Raw genomic sequence first — 20,954 nt, 5'->3', positions numbered from 1 at the left:
GCTTAAAATGGCATTACAATGGCAGGGAAATTTAATAATGCAAAAATCACTCTTGAAAATGAGAAAGAATAATTCTAGTTAGTTACCTTTTAAATTGATACTTTTAAAGAGAAATTCAAATCAAAAATAAATAAATTAAATTCTGAGACCAATTTGCCACGTGAATATAAGCACATTAACCCCAGGAAGAGCCAACAACTATGCAAACCTCTCTATGAGAATTTACCAGTCTTCTTTCATTCAGTAAGAAAAAGCTCAGGAAAATTTGCTTGTTTAAATTCTATGAGCCTAGTCTATGGGGAAAAAAAAATAGGAATATAAAAGAAATTCTTACCTCCAGCAACATATGATAGGGAGAGATTTGGATAAATGAACAATATTTACCAGAAATAGGAATTATAAATCAAATTTTGAAAACCCTATGCTAAGGAAGGAAGGAGTTATTATAAATTCACATAGAGACCCAAATGTTAGGTTCAGCTAAAGAAATGTCAGTCTTGGATATATATTAAATGTTTTCAAGAGCAAAATTGAAATTACTGAATTGGAAATGCTCCAAATGATAGGTCATCATTTCTACTTTGGACAATTTTCTGTTTGCCTTTAATAATTTTAATTGGTATAATTCTTTCAAAAATCCCTATTTTCAAATGGACAAAAATTAAAGGATGAAACATACTCTGGTCATGACTAACCATTTTACCTTAGATGTTTATAAATAACAGTTCAAAATTTCATCATTATATTGCTCTCATAAATTTGTAAGTTCCACTATATATATATGTGTGTGTGTGTGTGTATACATATATATGTGTATATACACATATATATGTATATACACATATATATGTATATATACACATATATATGTATATATACACATATCCATATATATGGATATAGACACATATCCATATATATGGAGATAGACACATATCCATATATATGGAGATAGACACATATCCATATATATGTGTATATACACATATCCATATATATGTGTATATGTATACATATCCATATATATGTGTATATGTATACATATATATGTATACACACACACACACACACATACACATATATTTTTTTTTTTTTTTTTGGAGATGGAGTCTCACGTTGTCACCCAGGCTGGAGTGCAGTGGTGCAATTTCGGCTCACTGCAACCTCTGCCTCCCGGGTTCAAGCAATTCTCCTTCCTCAGCCTCCTGAATAGCTGAGATTACCAGCATGTGCCATCATGCCCAGCTAATTTTGTATTTTTAGTAGAGACGAGGTTTCTCCATGTTGGTCAGGCTAGTCTAGAACTCCCAACCTCAGGTGATCCACCTGCCTTGGCCTCCCAAAGTGCTGGGATTACAGATGTAAGCCATCATGCCTGGCCCACAATATTTTCTAATACTGGCATAACAACATCTTCTGAACACAAACACTTATCCACAGATTCTCATTCTTTCAGTTTTCTTCTTATCAATCAGTTATCTCTTTTGCAAGTTGAATGATAATTACTGACAAAGCCTAGATATAGAAGTGGAAATTTTCTAGAAACATCAGTTGTAAATCTTATTTAGCAGTGACATTTCTTTTTCAATTTTTATGTTAATATATGCCTTTTCCTAATTAATCTGGACAGTTTCATCTGAAGAGATATTTTTAACAGAATATAAAATGTATAAAGAAAATGCACAAACTGTCAAAATTCATCATCGTGTAAAAATAGCCATAAATTTAAAAAACTTCAGAATTACTAACATTGCATGTAGATATGATTACAGATATAGGACTATTTTGTACATTTTCTTTGTTGGTGATTTCTCTCATGTTGATAATGTAATTTGAAGGTTTAAAATGCATATGTTTAGATATACTCATCAGGGTAAGTTATTAGTGAAACAGGTGGTTGTTCTAATGAGGATTTAATACCAAACTGACTCTTGCTCTAAGATGTGTTACACACTTACACTTTCCTGATCAAACTGATGTGAAAAACAAAATGACAGATAACTAAAACTTCCTGAAAATGAATGAAAAAAACATCTGACATAATAAATAATTCTCAAGGATTTTTACTCAAACAAACATAACTCCTGGATGTGTCCCATAAACAGTAGCCCCTAGAAACTCTTCTTTAATGTATTCAACAATCCCCACTGACCTTTGTTCAAAATGCTCTGGGTATAATCCATTAAAGCATGAGTGTTATCTAAATTGGTATCTAAGGGGAAGCAATGCAATGTCAATGTAAAATAAATTTCTTTCCCTCCTCTCGGCCATAATCATGATGTATGCTTTTTTTTTCAGAACTGAAAACACTTTTCACAGTATAGTCATCTATAGTGTGTAAAACCATCATCTTTACAAAACCCATATATACAGAAAAATCTCAGTCTTCAGTTTGAAGGTTCTTTGACGGGCTAACATATGTGGTAAAGAATGACCACATAGTTATTGTCTAGTCTTTTCTCCTAACCCCAATAGGTAGGTATCAGAGACTCACGAATTGTGTGACTCATAGAATAACTGCATATTCACTTGCTATAAACTACAGAGAGTTATAACTAAATTTCTTAGAAATTAGTTTGAATATGCTAAAATATATGAATAAAAATAACTGACTCCTTTTGTTTATCACCAAAGTTGTAATTCTCTGGACTTTCAGAAAATGAAGTAAAACTCCCTATTTTGTGTCTCCCCTTGGGCAGATTGCCAAGATCTCAAGTCCATTAGTTCATAACTTATCTTCTTCTGGTACAACTTCCAGTATTATTTGTAATGTTCTGGTTATTCTCTCTACAAAGAAATAAAAATAAATTTAAAATGCATGGAAATCAGAAATGCATAAAAACAGCAAAATATGAATTATTTTGGGTTGAATACCAAAAACACACAACTGTCTACTTCATAGAGCACTTTCAAGAATTACTTACTTCATTAGAATTCTATCATGCTCAATTAATTTATTTATTTGTCACTTCTGTAACTTCCCATGATGGCTTCTCAGCAAGAATACATTAATATTTTGCATTCAAGTAAGGATTTTCATTCATGGACCAGAAGGGGGAAAATATTTTGAAACAGTAGGACCAATATATAAATAAATGTTTAAAAATACGCTTCATATTCAGTTTAAAATTGGTTTATTCTTTTTGCACCTATGAGATTACAATCAGTTCCTCAGAAGAATTGGGAGGAGAATCAGAATATAATTTTCATTCTCTAACTTGTAACATGGTATTGAGAATATTGTCTTATCTCCTAGGGCCTAATTTGCCTAATCAATCAGTAGAATGAGAGACTAAATCAGTGATTCTCAAAGTGCGGTCCCTGGACCAACAAAATTAGCATCAACTACCATATTAGAAATGCATCTTTTCAAGCTCAATCCTAGACCTACTAAATTAGAAACTGAAGATGGGGCCTAGCAGTCTGTAATTCTGATTGATATAGACACAAAAATGTAGGAACTGAGGGCATCCCGAGAAAGGCTGGCTCCAGTGTTCAGAAGGTCTACCTTTTTTCCTTCAGAACCATTGAGCTAGATGATTTCTAAGGTCATTTTATCTCAGCATTTCTAGAACTCTGTGACCTTGGTTTCTGAGGACATTAGTTCTTGTTTGCCTCTTTTTTTTTTTTTTCTTTTTTTTTTGAGACGGAGTTTCACTCTTGTTGCCCAGGTTTGAGCGCAATGGCGTGATCTCAGCTCACTGAAACCTCTACCTCCCAGATTCAAGCGCGTCTCCTGCCTCAGCCTCCCAAGTAGCTGGGATTACAGGCATGTGCTACCACACCCGGCTAATTCTGTATTTTTAGTAGCGACGGGGTTTCATCATGTTGGTCTGGGTGGTCTCGAACTCCTGACCTCAAGTGATTTGCCCACCTCGACCTCCCAAAGTGCTGGGATTACAGGTGTGAGCCACTATGCCCAGCCAGTTTGCTTCTTATCTTTGTAATGAATTCCTACAGAATCTTTTCAATGTCCTGCTAGTCCTGGAGCTGTTTAGAGCCTGACCTGTTGATGGTTTCAGACCCAGATAGTCTTTCATCTGGACACAGAATCGTTCTCCTCATTCATGGTTTGTTATCTGTAATAGCTCCTTTCAAGCCATATTTAATGACCTTTTAAAAGGTATTTTTTTCAGGCCGGGCGCAGTGGCTCATGCCTGTAATCTCAGCACTTTGGGAGGCTGAGGCAGGTGGATCACCTGGTTGGGAGTTCGAGACCAGCCCCACTAACATGGAGAAACCCCGTCTCTACTAAAAATACAAAATTAGCTGGGTGTGATGGCGCATGCCTGTACTCCCAGCTACTCAGGAGGCTGAGGCAGGAGAATCACTTGAACCCTGGAGGCAGAGGTTGTGGTAAGCCGAGATTGCGCCATTACACTCCAGCCTGGGCAAGAAGAATGAAACTCCATCTCGAAAAAAAAGGTATTTTTTCATCCTTTTCTTTCTGTGTTTGTCAAAGATATTGTCCTCAGCCCACTAATTTTACAGTCTACATTAATTGTAAAGGGCCCAGCACAGTCTCGGTAAATTATAAACTCTATGTGAATGTTTCTTAAATAAACTATTTTACACAGCCCACCCTTTACATTGAGATGTAAGTGCCGCATAAGGGAGCACTCAAGAGCAATTAAAGCCCATATTTTCAGAAAAGGGAAATGACAAAATTATTCTATAAAAATAGGCATTTGTGGGAAAAGGAAATATTAATAAATAGTAAAGAAAATGTAGCTTAGACAGAGAAGGGGTTAGGGATATGTGACAGTAGTTTAAACCAAACAAACAGAAAAACAAGAGATCTCAGGCATCTGCAATTGCCAAATGAAAAGCAGTGATGTTAAAGAGACATCATCTACAGCCCTGCCTCCCTAAAGAGATCCTGCCCACAGCCTCCTGAACTAATCTCCATGACTGCCCTCCACACCCAACATGAAAGCCTTTTCCAAAAATGTTTCTCTATATTCAGGGACCCCCAGATGTCTGCTGTCTTAGACATCTTGCTTCCCCATGTCATAACATCGCCTCCATTCAGACAAATGAGGAGCACCTTAGATCCTGCTGCTTCCCTAATGTGTCATTCTCCTTCCTAAAAGCTTGGTTTCGGTCCATTATTCAGTGGCACATGGCCATAGAATCTCTCTTCTGGTTTTGCACACTTTCTGCTATCTATCTTTCCTCTTCCTTTGTGTTTAATCAGCCCTGTTGACAATATCCACTATGTCTTTCTTATGTGATCTCTCTTGGAATCTCAGGATTTGAATGACTTTCATCGTAATGAAGCCTTCTGCAGAGTAATTGATTTTGATCATGAGTACCTGTTGGAGTCCCACCAACTTTTCCTTCTAGATTATCTTACAGCAGTGGACCAGACAGCGGTGCTCCAGAGAGGCAAGTATGTCTTTAAGGAAGCTTCCTGCTTGCCTGGGAAAGCTGCAGAGCATGTGTCATTCAACTGTCCTGTCTACATCCATGTTCAAAAACAGTCTTTTGGCTTTAAGGATAATCAACCCTCGGTACTCTTTCTTTAAATAAACGTATGTTAATGAGTCTGCATTTGGTGTTTTCAGTAACTGTAAGGTACAGGAACAAATAACAGTTGTAGTATTTTTAGCTTTAGCTTTCATATTCAGTAGTTATTCTTGAAATAATTTGAAACAACAACTGACCCTGCAAAATTTGATTTAACCCAACCATACCTGGTACCAATATGGGAACTACAGCAAAAATTGCCACGTTTGTGATGTAGCACAAGGCCATTTTTTTTTCTGGAAGTCTTCATAAGAATAATAGTATTTTTTTAAGGCTACAAATATTTTCACAAGCATGATCTCATTTTATTCTTACAATGAAGATAGTTTGGACCCCTAAGAAATGTAGGCAAGCTTAATTAACTTACCTATTGCACTGCAGTCTTTGTGAACAGTCTTTTAAATGCATTATTCAGCTGTCAGTGATTTAACATAAATGAAGTTATCTTGACCCACTGTATGCAGCATATGCTTTTAGGACTCTGGAGTTGCAAACTCACTGTCCACAAAGATGCATTAGTCATTCTGCTGGTGTTTCCCAGTCTGATTTTTTTATAATCAAAGATTTTGTTTGTTTAAATAAGGCTGTCCTCTATCTCCCTCCCTGAGCAGGAGGGACCCACTTCCAGTCACCCCACTCAACCCCGTGACAAGGTTTGGTTGATAAATAGGGACAGCCAAGTAAAATGGCTGCTGTTTGAGTCCTGGCCCAGGTTTGCCAGGTCTTGCTATCTTTGTGTATTTGCGTATGTCATTGGGGTATCTGCCCCTTTTTCCTCGCGTGAGAAGCTTGTGTTTCTATAAGTAAATAAATAATATAACTAACCCACCAGAAGAATAAACCACTCTGTCACAGATGGCAGAAAAAAGCTTTCCGTGTATCTCACCATTCCCTTAAGAGCATGTTTTCTTTTCTCCCTAGAAATGCTATCAAACAAAAAGTGGTTCAATACTGGCATCCTGTGGCTGGAGAGATTTATCGAATCTCTGAAAATCTCAGCTCCTTGGATTCTGAACGATTCTGAACATTCCCTGGCTGTCAGTTCTCAGCAGCCTTTCACCATTTTCTGAGTGCTTTCGTTTTTCATGGAAACAGCCTAGGTAAAACGTATTTTGATAGACTATCATTTTCACAGGGCTAATCTACTCATGCATTATCAGGGTAAAAATAAATGATAATATAAAGGTTATGGAATTTTACCTAATGAAAGGACATGACATTAAATCATTGAACAAACTGCTCCAAGCAAAGGCTCTTGGTCTCTAAGTTCACACTGAGTTTCTCTCTAACAAAAAGATCATAGAGTAGTTGGGAGAAGGGTCAGGGCGCTGCTTCAGGATTCTGTTGTTTGTGTGTCTGTGTGTGAGTGTTTTGTTTTGGCCAAAGGCTAAGGAAATACTTCCTATTGCAGCAATAAATATTATGAATTTTCTTTATTTTACTACAAGAATGCTGCCTCAGAGAAAAATCAAACAAAATTACGGAGGACTGTTGCTTTTTGCTACTCACTTTCAAGGCAGCTATAAAGATAAAGAGTTACAATGATCGCAGTTTAAAAGCAGAATTGCCATGCTCCCTGGTAAGACTTAATGGCATTTTTGAGAACCAAATAACCATTATGGGACTACTCCATTGCTGCTAGTTTCACAAATGGCTAACACTAAATTTGGAGGCCTTGGAAATGTTCAAAACATCATTAGAGATAGAAAAATAGCAAAAAACTTTAAAATTACATGAACACCAAAAGACATCAATGAAGGATCAAGCATGAAAACTGCTTGTTGGGATGAACTAACAAAGAAATAATACAAAGTACACACGTGTTTCTTAGCAAGAGGAAAGAACTATTAGAGTTGGCTGACTCCAAACAGGAGGAACAAAATGCCTACTAAAGTGGGATGGAACAATGGCTTTGCTCTTTCATCATGCTCCCTCTCTTCTAGTCTAACTCTAGGACCACCAGCTCTTTCTTCCTCAATTCTCAATTTTCTGTGCTGCTCAGGGGTTTTAACTGTCTCGGTCAGTATGGGAGACAGACATAGATTTCACGGTGATGAGTGCTAATCTATCCTAAATGTTAGCAATAAATAAAGCAACTCTAATGGTAAATGATATTTAATAAGATCCCTTTTCCCTCAGAACAGGCTCTATATTTAGTGTCTAGAACACAGAAAACTTAAAAATATTCCACAGAAAGCTAGTGTGATCTGAGAAGAAATAGAGATTAAATACTCTGTTAAGGCAATCAGTGTGCCTGTGTCAGCCATAAAGCACCTCATTTGTATAGTTACATTTCTTTGGGGAAACAAAATCCAGATACAAATAGTAGTATAAGATCTAAAGATGCAAAATTCAATTGAATGCTAATAAAAGGTATTAACAAAACTCTGCTTTAAAGGACTGACTTCTCAATGAGTCTGCACAGCACACTAGAGATTCAATATGCATATCAAGGTTTTTGGTTGGTTGTTTTTTAGTAACACTGGCATTATTTATTAATAATTTAACCAGAAATCTCCCTAAACTTTTAACTGGAATTTAAAAAATTAATTATGGTAAAGTAAATAAATTAAAACAAAGAAAAAGTATGAAAGCTATGTTCTAAACTCATCACATTCACCAGCGAGAATAGATCTGCCCTTCTGGCTATATTTGTTACCTACCTATCTCTCTGTCTGTCTCTCTCCCCCTTCCACAAGGGATCCACTCTAAAAAGAGCATGAACTTAGAAGTCCAGCAGATGTGGGTTCAATTCCTAGTTCTATGGTTTAAAATACATACACTCAAAAATAAATTCTCCATTTTCCTGAGCCCTGTTTTTCTCATCTGGACTTGGGAATAATAGCACCTCACACATCAACCTTGTTGAGGATTGCTTGAGCTGATCACGTAGGGGAAAGGACTCAGGAGAGCCTCTGACAGACAGAGAGACACGCTTTCAACACAGGCTATTCATAGGCACCCTTCCTACCTAGTGATCTACTATGTTTTCTCCTCCCCCAATTTAACTGGTCACCAAGTCTTGCTGATTTTTCTTTTAGTATGTTTCACTTTCTCTCAGACCCTGCTGATACTGCCTGTCTTCAGAACCCCCCTCAATTCTCATCAGGATTGCTGCCGTAACCACCAAAGTCAATATTCTGTCTTCAGCCCCAACCTATCTTAATCCATCCTCACAACCCCCAGGGTGATTCTCCTAAAATATAAAACTGCCTGAGTTTGACTTTCAGCTATTCTACTTTATATCTGTATGACTTGGAACAAGTGACCTGAATTCTCTCATGCTATAATTCAAAGCCTATTAACTGGGGATAATAATTTTCCTACCTCAGTAGGATATTATATGAATTAAATAAAGTCTTGTTCCTCTCTCTGTGTCCATGTGTCCTCATTGTTCTACTCCCACTTATGAGTGAGGACATGTGCTGTTTGCTTTTCTGTTCCTGTGTTAGTTTGCTGAGAATAATGGCTTCCAGCTTCATCTATGTCCCTGCAAAGGATATTAACTCATTCTTTTTTATGGTTGCGTAGTATTCTATCGTATATATGTGCCACATTTTCCTTATCCAGTCTATCACTGACGGGCATTTGGGTTGGTTCTAAGTTTTTGCTATTGTAAATAGTGCTGCAATAAACATACGTGTGCATGTGCCTTTATAGTAGAATGATTTATAAACCTTTGGATATATACCCAGTAATGGGATTACTGGGTCAAATGATATTTCTGGTTCTAGATTCTTGAAGAATTGCCACACTGTTTTCCACAATGGTTGAACTAATTTACACTCCCACCATAGCACATGTATACCTATGTAACAAACCTGCACGTTCTGCACATTTATTCCAGAACTGAAAGTAAAATTTAAAAAAATGAAATGAAGTCATACATGTGCACACATATGTGGAAGCTGCTATTGTTCTCTCCATTGTTCTTGTTATTATAATCCTTCATGAGTCACCCTTCCTTTTAAGGTAGCGTACAGTCATAATGTTTAAGGCATTTGCAGGCCACTGCCTAACTTCCCAACAAATCTCATGTCACTCATCAAGTTACATTTTATGATATAGAATCACTAAACTGCATTCAAACCAGAAGGAAAATAATTAGGTTAGTAAGGGATTCAAAGAGCAATTAGGTCGTTTAGAGAACTACTGATAAAATTTCATCTAAAACAAAGCTGTTTCTCCTAAGAAGTGATTACAGCAGCCCAAACTAATATCCGAAAGGATTCAACGGCTGTACCCTAAATGTCCTTCCTGCCAAAAAGCAGTTCCAATTAAAATGCCACAATGTTCTCAAATCATCAATTGTGCCACTTACATTTTTAAATGTTCAGTATATTATGTATGTACACCTTTATGGGTTTTCTACATGGTATTGCACAATGTCCTGAAAGTATTTAAAATTCTTACCTGACATTATTCTAAACCACCTGGGTTTCTTGTCCCATATAATAAAGAGATAATATGCAGGGACTCCAGTCAGAGTGATGACGAAGCCAATTCCTGTACTAAATGGGTCCGAATAGAGGGAAAGGGCAACCATGAAGAGGCATGTGAAGGAAAACAAAGCTGGGATGAACAGTGGCACCTGGAACACAGAACACAAAAAAAGTCACTTCAAACATGTTCAAGCAACAGAAGCTGGGTTTGAGATGAGGGTGTCAGTCATGACATATACTTTAGTGATATGCTGTAGTAATGCGACCAGGTGACAGGCACCAACGTGCCTTAGTAGCAAAATCTCTTTCATGGTGCACAGATAATGTATTAAGCGTACTCCCTTAAATGTAATTCAGCTTAATTTAAATTGTTTTTAAATCTTTGATAGAACAAACTCTAAGGACATAAAAGGATATTTTATTAGGGATGTTCTGTTGGAATTATTTTACTAGTTAAATGCCATGATGATTTATGGTTTTGATTTTAAAAGACTGGCTCTTTGATAATTATGATTAGAACCCACTTTAATGTGGAGTCAAGAGCACCGGCTGCTTGTAACATGTTAAAGTCTTTCAGTGCATATTGATTTTTCTGTTGTGATCCACAATAGTAACTGACGGGAATAAAACAAGCCAACTCCTATTCAACCGCTAATAAAGATGCCACCAGCATTAGGCAACGAATATTACTAGAAACAAATCCTGACAACATGACTGACAACCTTATCTATGCCATTTCTTAAAAACAAATAAATAGTGAGGTCAAATCAATCCATGAGTCAAGTCTGAAGAAGAAGACAAGCTTCTTCTCCAGTCCTCCAAAACGGAGATGCTTACTTACGGTAAATGGGTATTAAGTGGTAAATTCGTAGATCTTCTCTTTCCCTATATATTTTACATTTCTATTCCTTTTGGAGTGTATAATATAGAGAAAGAGCAGTGTAACAAGTCGCAACATTTAAGTACTTAAAATGCCTATTTTGTAAAGGCAAATTCCTTTTTGGAATTGGCATTAACAAAGTATCTCCCTTACTCCTTCTCACCATGGCTGTCCACAACTCCAGCATAAAGACAGACAGAAGTAGCCCATACTTTGAGTGTATCAGGTCATTGAACACATTCATGAAAAATCAACATACCGAACATTCATTCATACCGTCATTTTTCAAAAATGTGACATACAAAGTTCAAGCCCATCACATAAAAAATTGGATGAACTATTTTTTTTTCCAACTTAAAATAAATCCAACAGGAAAGCACTACCTGCAAGAGTTAAACATTTTTGTTCCACAGATGCTGCCCCCAGCCCAACCTCCCCATCAGCAAGTTATGAAAAGGGAGGACTAGGTATTAGGAGAAAGATTTATGTAAACCCATCAAGATTGCTGAGGTTACCTTGAAAGGACGATGCATATCTGGGCATTTGTATCGAAGATAAATCAGCCCAGCAACTGCCAGCCCAATAAAAAGCCACCTGGCAAAACTGAGGAAATTCAAAAGACTGTCGAGGTCTCCAGAGAAGAGCATTATCATTGTCAAAGGGTGCTGAGGGGGGAAAGGGAAGCAAGCTTGGTGAATTCAGTGAAAATAGAGACGATTAACAACAAAAACCTCACTACCCATTATGACCTTTTTCAAATAATTATTTATACTCATAAATTATCATCATAGTTAAAACCTGGATTTGACTAATCTCTTTTCTATATTCTGCTGTCATAATCCATTTACACACCAGGAACAGTATGAGAGTGATATGGCCATTATACTTTATTCAAGTGGAATTCTATATGAATGTTGTGTTTTGTTTTTAGTTCCTGTTGCATTTGAGGGAAGATAGTATGTTTTCAAAGAGTAAAAGAAAGGGTACTCAATGACTCAAAATTGAAAGACTCAAAGATTGAGATGATTAGTAAATAACCAAAAATAAACAGTAAAAGAGACCCAACTGGAAGATTTACAGAAAGCTCTGCAAATGCTCTCTGATGAGCTCTTGGCTATCCACACCCAGGAAACACAGACACTCATAGGTGATTCTGTTGGCTCTTGATTGCAAAACATTGACCTTTTTTCCTCCACATTTACTCTCCTGGTGTGCTTGCCATGCGTGACCCTCAAGACCATGGAGAAGAATGAAGCGCAGAGATCAGCTTAGCAAGTCTCTGCAGCTGCACATGCCAAGGACAGCATGACTGATAGCAGAGGCTTAAAATGAAAGCCCTCTTCACGGAATAATACATTCTGTTCCCACAAGTGACGTTAACGTCCAGATTCTGCACAGAGAGTACACATACTTTAAAAAGAAATTTCAAGGAAACGTTCTGAAACAAATTAAATGCATGAAAAAAATGTTCAGTGCATTCTGTGGTGCTCCTGACAACAGATTCCAGTTGAGAGAAATGTTACAAAATAATCAGTAAAAATGAATATAACATTGCCAATGGGTATTTGAGGACTTTTACACCTCATACAGTCTTCTGTAGCTCACATTTCACAACACTTTGCTCTGCAGAAAGAATTTTACAACTCAAATTTACCTCGTGGTGCTTTTATTTTTATCCTGCAGGATAAAAGACACTTGCTCTCAAATGTCTCAAATGAATCATGGCACTGTCTAGGATTTTATCAATTCTTTCAATTTTGTGTGCATTTCATTATAAGGTGCCTAGATGATACATCTGGGTACTTTTTGGACTGTAGCTTTTTGCTCTACTTTCCTTAAGTAGTTGGGACTTAATACTCCATTCTTTTCTGTGAGGTGCTATGTTGATGAGAGGAGCCAAGCTAATCATTTTCCTTAGACCTTACACATTTCTGCAAAGATGAAAGAGAGGTGATGCGATTTTTGCCCCAAAGCATCAAAAAAATAGGCATCAGAAACATGGAGTAAAGGGAAGAGATGGAAGATATCCTGCCTCCCAAACTCCACCATGACATACATTAGAGAAATGAATGAGAAAGTAAAGTACTATCTAATGTCTGGTTGGAATTCCTTTTTGCTAACCTATTATTCAAGGTTATATCTAGATATACTTGTTAATATGCATTACCAAAACAATAACAGCTGGCAGAGGAGTGTGCTTGCGGACATGAATCATGGAGAGGATTTCTGGAAGGTGACCCTCTCGAGACGCAACATAGAATAACCTGATGGGAGAGAAATGTGGGTGGAGTTGACTGTATGATTGATCATTTCAAAGGGAAAATCCAGAAATCCCAGAGAAAATGTGCATCTTTTTCATACCAAATGATCAGGCATTTCTTAGGTGATTGCCTAAGTTCACTTTTCAAATAAGGTGGAGAAATATCATAGGAAATCTAAATTTGAATTTTACAAAATCTGCCAACACTATATTATTCTTTGAAGAGAAAGAATAGCAATGTCTGACTCGGTATAGCTCTCTCTACATATAAATAGCTGATGGGAAATCTAGTTCTAGATTCCTAGTATTATATGTGTGTTGTCAATCCAATTCAACAAACACACGCACATGCACATCCACAGGTACACACGCATATATGTAGCACTCACATTTATCTGATTGGGTTTTAATCTTATATTAAAACAAAAAGACTATTGCATCAAACTAAACAAAGGAAATACTGATGGTAGGGGTGGTGATTTCTGATGTCTCTTACTTTACTTTTTTCGTGGCGTCTTCAGAGAAACAGAAAATTATATCACCAGAAATAGAATGCCATTGTTAGACTCTGTGGAAATACTATTTTTAAAAAAGCCACATGTCGGTCTTCCAAATAAGCTATTAATAGGCAAGCAGTGCCCTCTAATGGACAGAATAAAACGTGCTGTTGATACTTGGACCAACATTTCAATCTTGCATGTCCCTTTAAAAACAACAGGTTTGGAGGCACTGTTTCTTTTCTTTTTAAAGTTATCCTTATCAGATCCAATCTCAAAAACAGAAATGTGTTTCTGGAAATACATGAACTCACTCACCTGGAGACAGCAAACACACCACCATTCATGGAGCCAAAGCAGGAGAGGGCAACAAAGATCGGAACTGCTAATGAGAAATTTCCCAGTAGCCGCTCAGAAAAGGTCTAGTGAAAGAAAGAACGAAGCAAATTAATGCCTTGCCAGAAAGTGGAATAAAATGAAACAATCTAGGCCAAACTTGCTCTATGACTTTCTATTAGCCTGGTGATACTTGTATGTTTTATAATTTCTCTCTTTGGTTGGGATCAGACTAACTCTGTAGACAATAATCAAAAGCAAGGATCATGGTATTGCTTGTTGCAAAACTATAGTCAAAGGTCGAAACAAGCACCTTCTCTCTACTTTCAAAAAGCAATGATCCATTTATCGAATCTTTATCAACTATTATGTGTATTGTCTCTGACTCTGACAAGTGATAAAAGCTCAAATCAGAAGTTCTACTTCTGGAGATAGAAATCTTTCTGTATAATACTTTCTCTTTAGCCTGGAAAACCATATTTTATATGGAAATACACTGAGAAGTATTACAGATATGTGTTTCATATGCCAATCCCATTCTTAGGAGGTAAATACAATAATTGATGACTTCATAATTTATAGCATATATATGAGTAGCTCTGAAAATCTTTTTCCCAGAAAATCACACTAGCTAAACCTCTGTTTATAAAGTCCCTCCCTCCCCCTCATGTGTCTGTCAGTTTCTTTTGTGGTTTCCTGTAAAAAGGCTAGAACACAAATATAAGTCCAATAAGCCACAGAAACTTAAAAGATAAACACAACTTTTAAAATGTTCTTTTATGACATGATATGTGCAATATTGCAAATTTCCGTGAAGGATGTATTTTCCAAAAAAAGAAAATGTTGGATTCATTAGTTGTCCTTGATGCAGCTGGTGCTATGTAATTAGTGGGCCACATTATGCCCAAAGAATAAGTGCTGCCCTTTGTCTGAAAAGATGAGATGACTGACCTGACTTCAATAAGCTTTGTATATTTGATTGTCTGGTGGGACTTAGAGCAGTGGTCAGTCTTTTTCAATATAGTGAACTCATACACAGTTTCAAATGAAATGAGATAATTTATTCCCTGTAGATGCTGCTGCTATGAGGTAATACTAACTATTTTAAAAGGAACTGACATCAAGTATGGGAACTTAACTTTTCACCATTCATTGTTATGAGGTCAAGAGTGAATGGTCTCTTACTAGCTAAGTTTTATGCAAAATAAAATTATGTGTCACAGAATAACAGTCTTATAACATGATCTTTGGGGATAAAGATGGTCCTGGTGTCAAATAAATTTTGGAAAATGCTATAAAATTATGTGTATCCACTTCTTAGGGAGTTAAAATGCACGTTGGTATCTTTAATATTCTGAGAAGTGTTATAACAACATCTGTTTAACTTTGAATAACCCAGTATTTCCTAAATGTATTAATATCCCAGGACTAGTATTCAAAAGGATATACTAGGAAAACCAATTTATATGGTCCACATCAAAATTCTTAAGTGACACTTGGGGAAAGGATTTTGAGTTTGCATATGAAAAGTTTACAAACAGGAAAGTGTACAGAATAAATTGTAATTTGCATACAAAAAATGCATTTATTTAGATTCAATAACTGTCCACCTATCTTTAAAGACGTGCTGGGAGAATAAGCTTGGACAGATTTTCAAGCATGTGGGTGTGAAACTGTTTTATAAGAAATTAGAAATAATGGGAAATCATATAGGAATTTAGATATATCAGTTAAATGGAATATGCTAAGGTATGCTCTAAATTTTTTAAATATTCATTATTATTCAGGTCAAGAAAAGATTACCGAATTTCAAAACACTTTCTGCTAGAGGGAACTACTATAAAATTGCATCAACTCATTAACCTAAATTCCAATTGGCATTTTCCCAACTTGGACTTACCACTGCCACTGCATTTGAAAGCAACAGCTCCTCAGCATTAATGGTCGTAAAGTAGGCCACATTTGTCAGCACATAGCCAATGGTGACAATGGCCATGGATATACATATTGCAAGGGGAATGGTTCTGAAATGCACAAAGGAATCACTTATTCATTATCTTTTGTTAGTCATTCTCTGATACTGAAAAAAATAACAGGCTAATTCAAATGAAGAATATAATGGTATCTACAATAATTATAGGCTCTGTTGGGTATGTATAAACATTTCATCAGGGCAAATAACCACATATTCCTTTGTAACTTAATAAGGTCCATAGGGGCAGATACTTCGTCTGTCTTGTCTATTGCTATACCCCACAACATATGGATTTATGTCATTCATGTACTCCGTAAATGCTGCAGCAGTGTTTCTCAAACTTGAGATGCATCAGAATCACCTGCAGGGCTTGTTAAAACACAGACTGCTGAGCTCCACCCCACAGTTTCCAGTTCAGTAGTTCTATGTTCCTAGGTGATTCTGAGGCTGCTGATCAGGCCACACTTTGAGAACCACTGTCCTATAAACATTTCTAATACTAATTCACTGCCTTGACACCTTTCTAACACTAGTCCTTAAAAACATTTTTCACATCCAATGTTTTTTCCATCAATAGCTTTCATTCCCACCAAATAAACGCACACTTTTGGAAGTATGATAGTGGGATATAGCTACCTTTCTAAATGTGGCCATAATTTTGTATATAACACAAGAAAGCACAGAAGTGTTCACAGTAATGACTTTGCACTGCCCTGCTGTGAGTTCAAAGGAAGCTCAAGATAGTGAGTATCTAATAATGCAACAGCGCAGATAATCCCATGAAATTAGAGGTGACATGCTGTGAAGTACAGACGACCGGACAGTGCTGACACTATGTGGCATCAAGAAGTACCCAACACGAATGCAATATTATGTCTTCATTTAATGCACTGGGAAAGCCAGGAAGTTACTGACCCTAATAATTTGATTCCATGTTACCAATACACATTACTTGCTTAACATAATCGCCTCTTCAGACTCTCTCCAGTTCAGGCAACTTAAACCTTCAACTGCCTGCACAAAGGCTGATCATTTTTCAGCCATAGTGCTTATCAGCCCTCATGGAGCCTTCACCCCGCTGGGTGCCACTAATGAAGACCTCAATATAATTTCTTCCAAGATGAAAATGCAGTTCAGAATCGGGGGGAAAAGGCACAGCCTGCCTCACTACCCAAGCTGGGTGTGTTTAGCACACTAAGTCCCAGCACATTATACTGAACAGCGATACCCCTGTTGAAAACATGCGAGCCTAGCCAGTCAGCAACTGTCATTCATTATGCTGCTTGGAGCCTGACACTTCCCCTGATTCCCAAAGCCTTCAGCCTTGATGAGGAAACACATTGACCTCTAAATCCTGACATCCTAATATGAAAGTAGCAGATGGTCCCCTTCCCCAGTGTGAAGAGGGTCCCGTGGAATTTTCTGTTAACCCTATAACATGCATTGCTGGTTGTGATTGATAAATGCTAAATTTAAGTAAAGAAAATCACTGAGCCAATCAAATATAAAAGGATGAATGGCATAAAGCAAATTAAAGATGAATTGTTTCTTTGTAAAAAGGGCTATTGTAAATGCAAAAGTGTAACAAGGAGAACATGAAGGTGTATACATAGCTTTTCAACCACTCAGTGTATTATTTTGACCTTGAATCCTTTCAGCTTTTATAACATCCTCATATGGGGAGGAAATTCTTTCTAGAAGGAGAGGGGAAGAGATGAAAAGAAGAGAAAAAGACTCTGTTCCTTGCAAGCATATGATTAAGGTATATAAAGTTTCCATTAATAAAAAATGAAGTGACATTATTAATTGCAGTGAAGTAACCTGTCCAAAACAGAGAGTACTGTCACATCACATGATGCTGCAAAATAGCAGAAAGAAATAAGTCTGAAATTTGGGATTGTGGCTCTCCCAGCATAGAATTTATCTTCCCAGTCCAGCTCCTCCAGGTCAGCCCCCTGCCTATTTCCTGCCTAGACATTACAGTCTCTCTGAGGGCCGTTTCCTAAATTGATCTAAGCAGTAGGGATCCTAGAAAATCTAACCTTCTAGTTTGGTTTCCCTTCATTCTGTTTGTTAATAACAAAAACAACAGGAGCAGCTGCTATCACTGGGCTGCTATGTGCCCAACATTTTATTAGGCACTTTACATATGTGTCTCCTTTTGTCCTTAGAAAATTCTGTGAGTTAGGAACATCAGCACATTTTATATATGAGAAAATAAAGTCTTCAAGAGCTTAAATAACTGTTTAAGGATACACAATTGGTAAGTGGAAGCCCCAGAATTCAGGTGCATACACACCCTACCTTGAAATTCGGGCATTTGGACCACCAAAGTGTATTCACTTTCAAGCAGGTGGGTCCCTCAACTCTATTACTTAAAAGGAAAATCATAGTTTAATATAAAGTTTATTAGAGCTTTTATCAAACTAGTATTTCTCATGTATTCTTTGACACTACAGTTTATTATAAAGAAGGGGACAAACTGATTTCATGATTTTTATCACTTTTCTGTGTAACATGAATTGTAATGTCAAGTGAATGTTTTCAAATAGTTTCACTGTTTGGGAAATAGAATTTTAAAATTATATATTGTTTAAAAGAAAGCAGAAGCTCACAATAAATTTCCCTAAAAAAACTTTTTTTATAGAGAAGGAGGGAAGGTAAGCATGCCTCAGATAAGCAGAAACAGACTAACAATCTTACTATCAGCCAAATATACTCTACAGATATTAGTGAGAAAAACAACAGTTTAAAATATAAACAAGAGAAAGAGTCTAATCTTGCTGCAATGCACAGCATATCCAGTAATTTCTCTATAATTATTCATTTTTAAAAAAATTTTCTTTTTTTTAAAGACAGAGCCTCACTCTGTCGCCCAGACTTGAGTGCAGGGGCACAATCTCGGCTCACTGCAACTGCTGCCTCCCGAGTTCAAGCAACTCTCCTGCCTCAGCCTCCCTGTAGCTGGGATTACAGGCACCCATCACTATACCCAGCTAATTTTTGTAATCTTTATTAGAGACAGGGTTTCACCGTGTTGGCCAGGCTGTTCTCCAACTCCTAACCTCTAGTGATCCTCCTGCCTCCACCTACCAAAGTGATGGGATTACAGGCATGAGCTACGATGCCCAGCTGATAATTAGATGGAATTAAGCAATGGCAAGTTGGTTGGGGTATGGCAAAATAGCCACTAGCTTCCATTCTTAGGTTCCATTTCACTTTGACAGAGGGAAGGGGCTGGGGAGGCTCTCTTGGCTGTTTTGGCATAAACAGCCATTATTGACAGAAGAGAGCATTTGACTCCTTCAGAAGAGCTTGGCCCTACACAGTTAACTCTAGGTTTCAAGTATCAAAGTGTAAGAGCCACTGGGTGAGCTGATAAAAGCTGTTAGGCCATGCCAGAGCAATCTTTCTGGAGGCTTTAGATGCAGAGAGCAGATAGCATTGCTAGTAACCCAAGATTAAGGCAAATGGCACTTGATAATGAAGGGAATTAGAGGAAGGAACCAGTAGGCCACGGATATTTCAAAGCCTCTGTGTTCTTGTGAGGTATCCACCAATCCTAAATGCAACAAAAGCATTATTTTTAAGCTGAGTAAAAATGACTCACTCTTAACAAAATTAAGTTCTGGTCTTTCTCAAATGTTAGTACATGTTTGTTATGACTAACGAAATACCATTTACAAGAGTTACTTAATCCTAACAGCTTTTTGTCATATATGCTCTTTTCAATTAACAGGCATTAAGTATGGGAAAGTCTGCTATTTTTATTAGTTGTAAATGGTCTTCAGTCAAAAAGATCTTGGATAGTCTTCTTTTCTTATAGGCTTATTTTAAATTGGCATTTATAACCAGTCTATGTCACACATACTTGCTTTATTTGAAATTGTTAAATGGAAGTCTCCAAAACATGTGCTTAGAAGCATTTTTGTTCTGGGTGATAGGCTTCCCCAGAAATGAAAATGGCCCTATAATGATGGCAGGCGACTTATGTTTGTATAATCTACAAAGCACTGGCAAATGCATCTTATTTTATCTTTAAATATGTGCATGTCATTTTAAATCACTTGTGGAATGAGAAGGAGCATGTGCAAACAAAATTTACAACAACCCATGGAAACAGGAAGTAATACCCGCAATTTTTAAACAAGAAAACCAAGGCTCAGAGAGGTTGAGTGACATAACCAAGATCACAAAAGTAGTAAGTGGGAGGGCTGGAACCAGAACCCACATCTTCTGGCCCTAAGTTCCACATGCATGGTATATCTTGTCACAATGTCATGGCTGCTTTGTGCCTGCTTTAACTCTAGGTACAAGGCCCCCAGGACCTTTACATGCTGACAAACATGTATTATATTTTATATAAATGAGGCAAATATTAGAAGACTAATTGTCATGGTGTGACACATTTTAAACCAAGTACATTTTTCTTCACATTTAATAGTAGAAATAGTAGAAAAAACATTCACACCACAAATAAACTTGTAAATAATGCAGAATAAGGTGCATTTTTTTAAAGCATGCTTTGCAACTGTATCATGGAGCATCAGAAATGACTATTGTTTCCAGTGCATCATTTTCACTAAAAGTGATCCTTGCTATGAAAATGAAATGAGTAAACCTAGCTTGATTCTCCAGAGAAGTCAAGGAGACCTGAAGGTTAGAAGGATTTCTGACATTCAGCCTACATGAGTGGTCTGAATTACATGAGTAATTCTCTAATCGCCTGAGTTTAGGATATTTCAAGATTATTTTATAACATGAATACAGTCTTCTGAGATTTGTGCAAGTCCAAATAGATCATATACACTCCCCTCTGTTGGACACACAGAATGGTGACTACAGAACTCATGGATCCTGGGGCATCTAAACTTGTCTTTGTGCTGTGGTGTTGGGATGAGGATAGGCAGTTCTGTCAAAACCTACATTTGTGTGTTCTGGAGAGAAATGGTTGATGCTTCACATTTCTATTTAAAAATTCTAAATATTTAACAAATGTACTTGGCATTAAAAAAAAAAGAAAGGAGGGAAAGAG

At 36.9% G+C, this 20,954-nt stretch overlaps 1 protein-coding gene across 2 annotated transcripts in view; it reads right to left on the bottom strand.

Annotated features, from left to right (window-relative positions):
- Positions 1 to 2,048: 2,048 nt before the first annotated feature.
- SLC7A11 (solute carrier family 7 member 11) overlaps positions 2,049 to 20,954 on the bottom strand; it is a 77,679-nt gene continuing 58,773 nt past the window's right edge. Inside the window, exons 7-12 of one of the 2 annotated variants that reach the window (XM_003264668.3) lie at positions 15,845 to 15,968; positions 13,927 to 14,030; positions 13,019 to 13,115; positions 11,367 to 11,516; positions 9,943 to 10,120; positions 2,049 to 2,787 (exon numbers count right to left, since the gene is read on the bottom strand). In XM_003264668.3, the coding sequence (XP_003264716.2) occupies positions 2,726 to 2,787; positions 9,943 to 10,120; positions 11,367 to 11,516; positions 13,019 to 13,115; positions 13,927 to 14,030; positions 15,845 to 15,968 (715 nt within the window). In that variant the 3' untranslated portion in view covers positions 2,049 to 2,725. The remainder of the gene's footprint in view (positions 2,788 to 9,942; positions 10,121 to 11,366; positions 11,517 to 13,018; positions 13,116 to 13,926; positions 14,031 to 15,844; positions 15,969 to 20,954) is intronic. The other variant, XM_030815699.1, reaches the window with a different exon arrangement.

Source organism: Nomascus leucogenys, chromosome 7b, assembly GCF_006542625.1.
Source record: "Nomascus leucogenys isolate Asia chromosome 7b, Asia_NLE_v1, whole genome shotgun sequence".
Taxonomy (NCBI): Eukaryota; Metazoa; Chordata; class Mammalia; order Primates; family Hylobatidae; genus Nomascus; species Nomascus leucogenys.
Note: the sequence above shows the minus strand (reverse complement) of the source record. Positions and strands in the feature narration are given on the sequence as shown.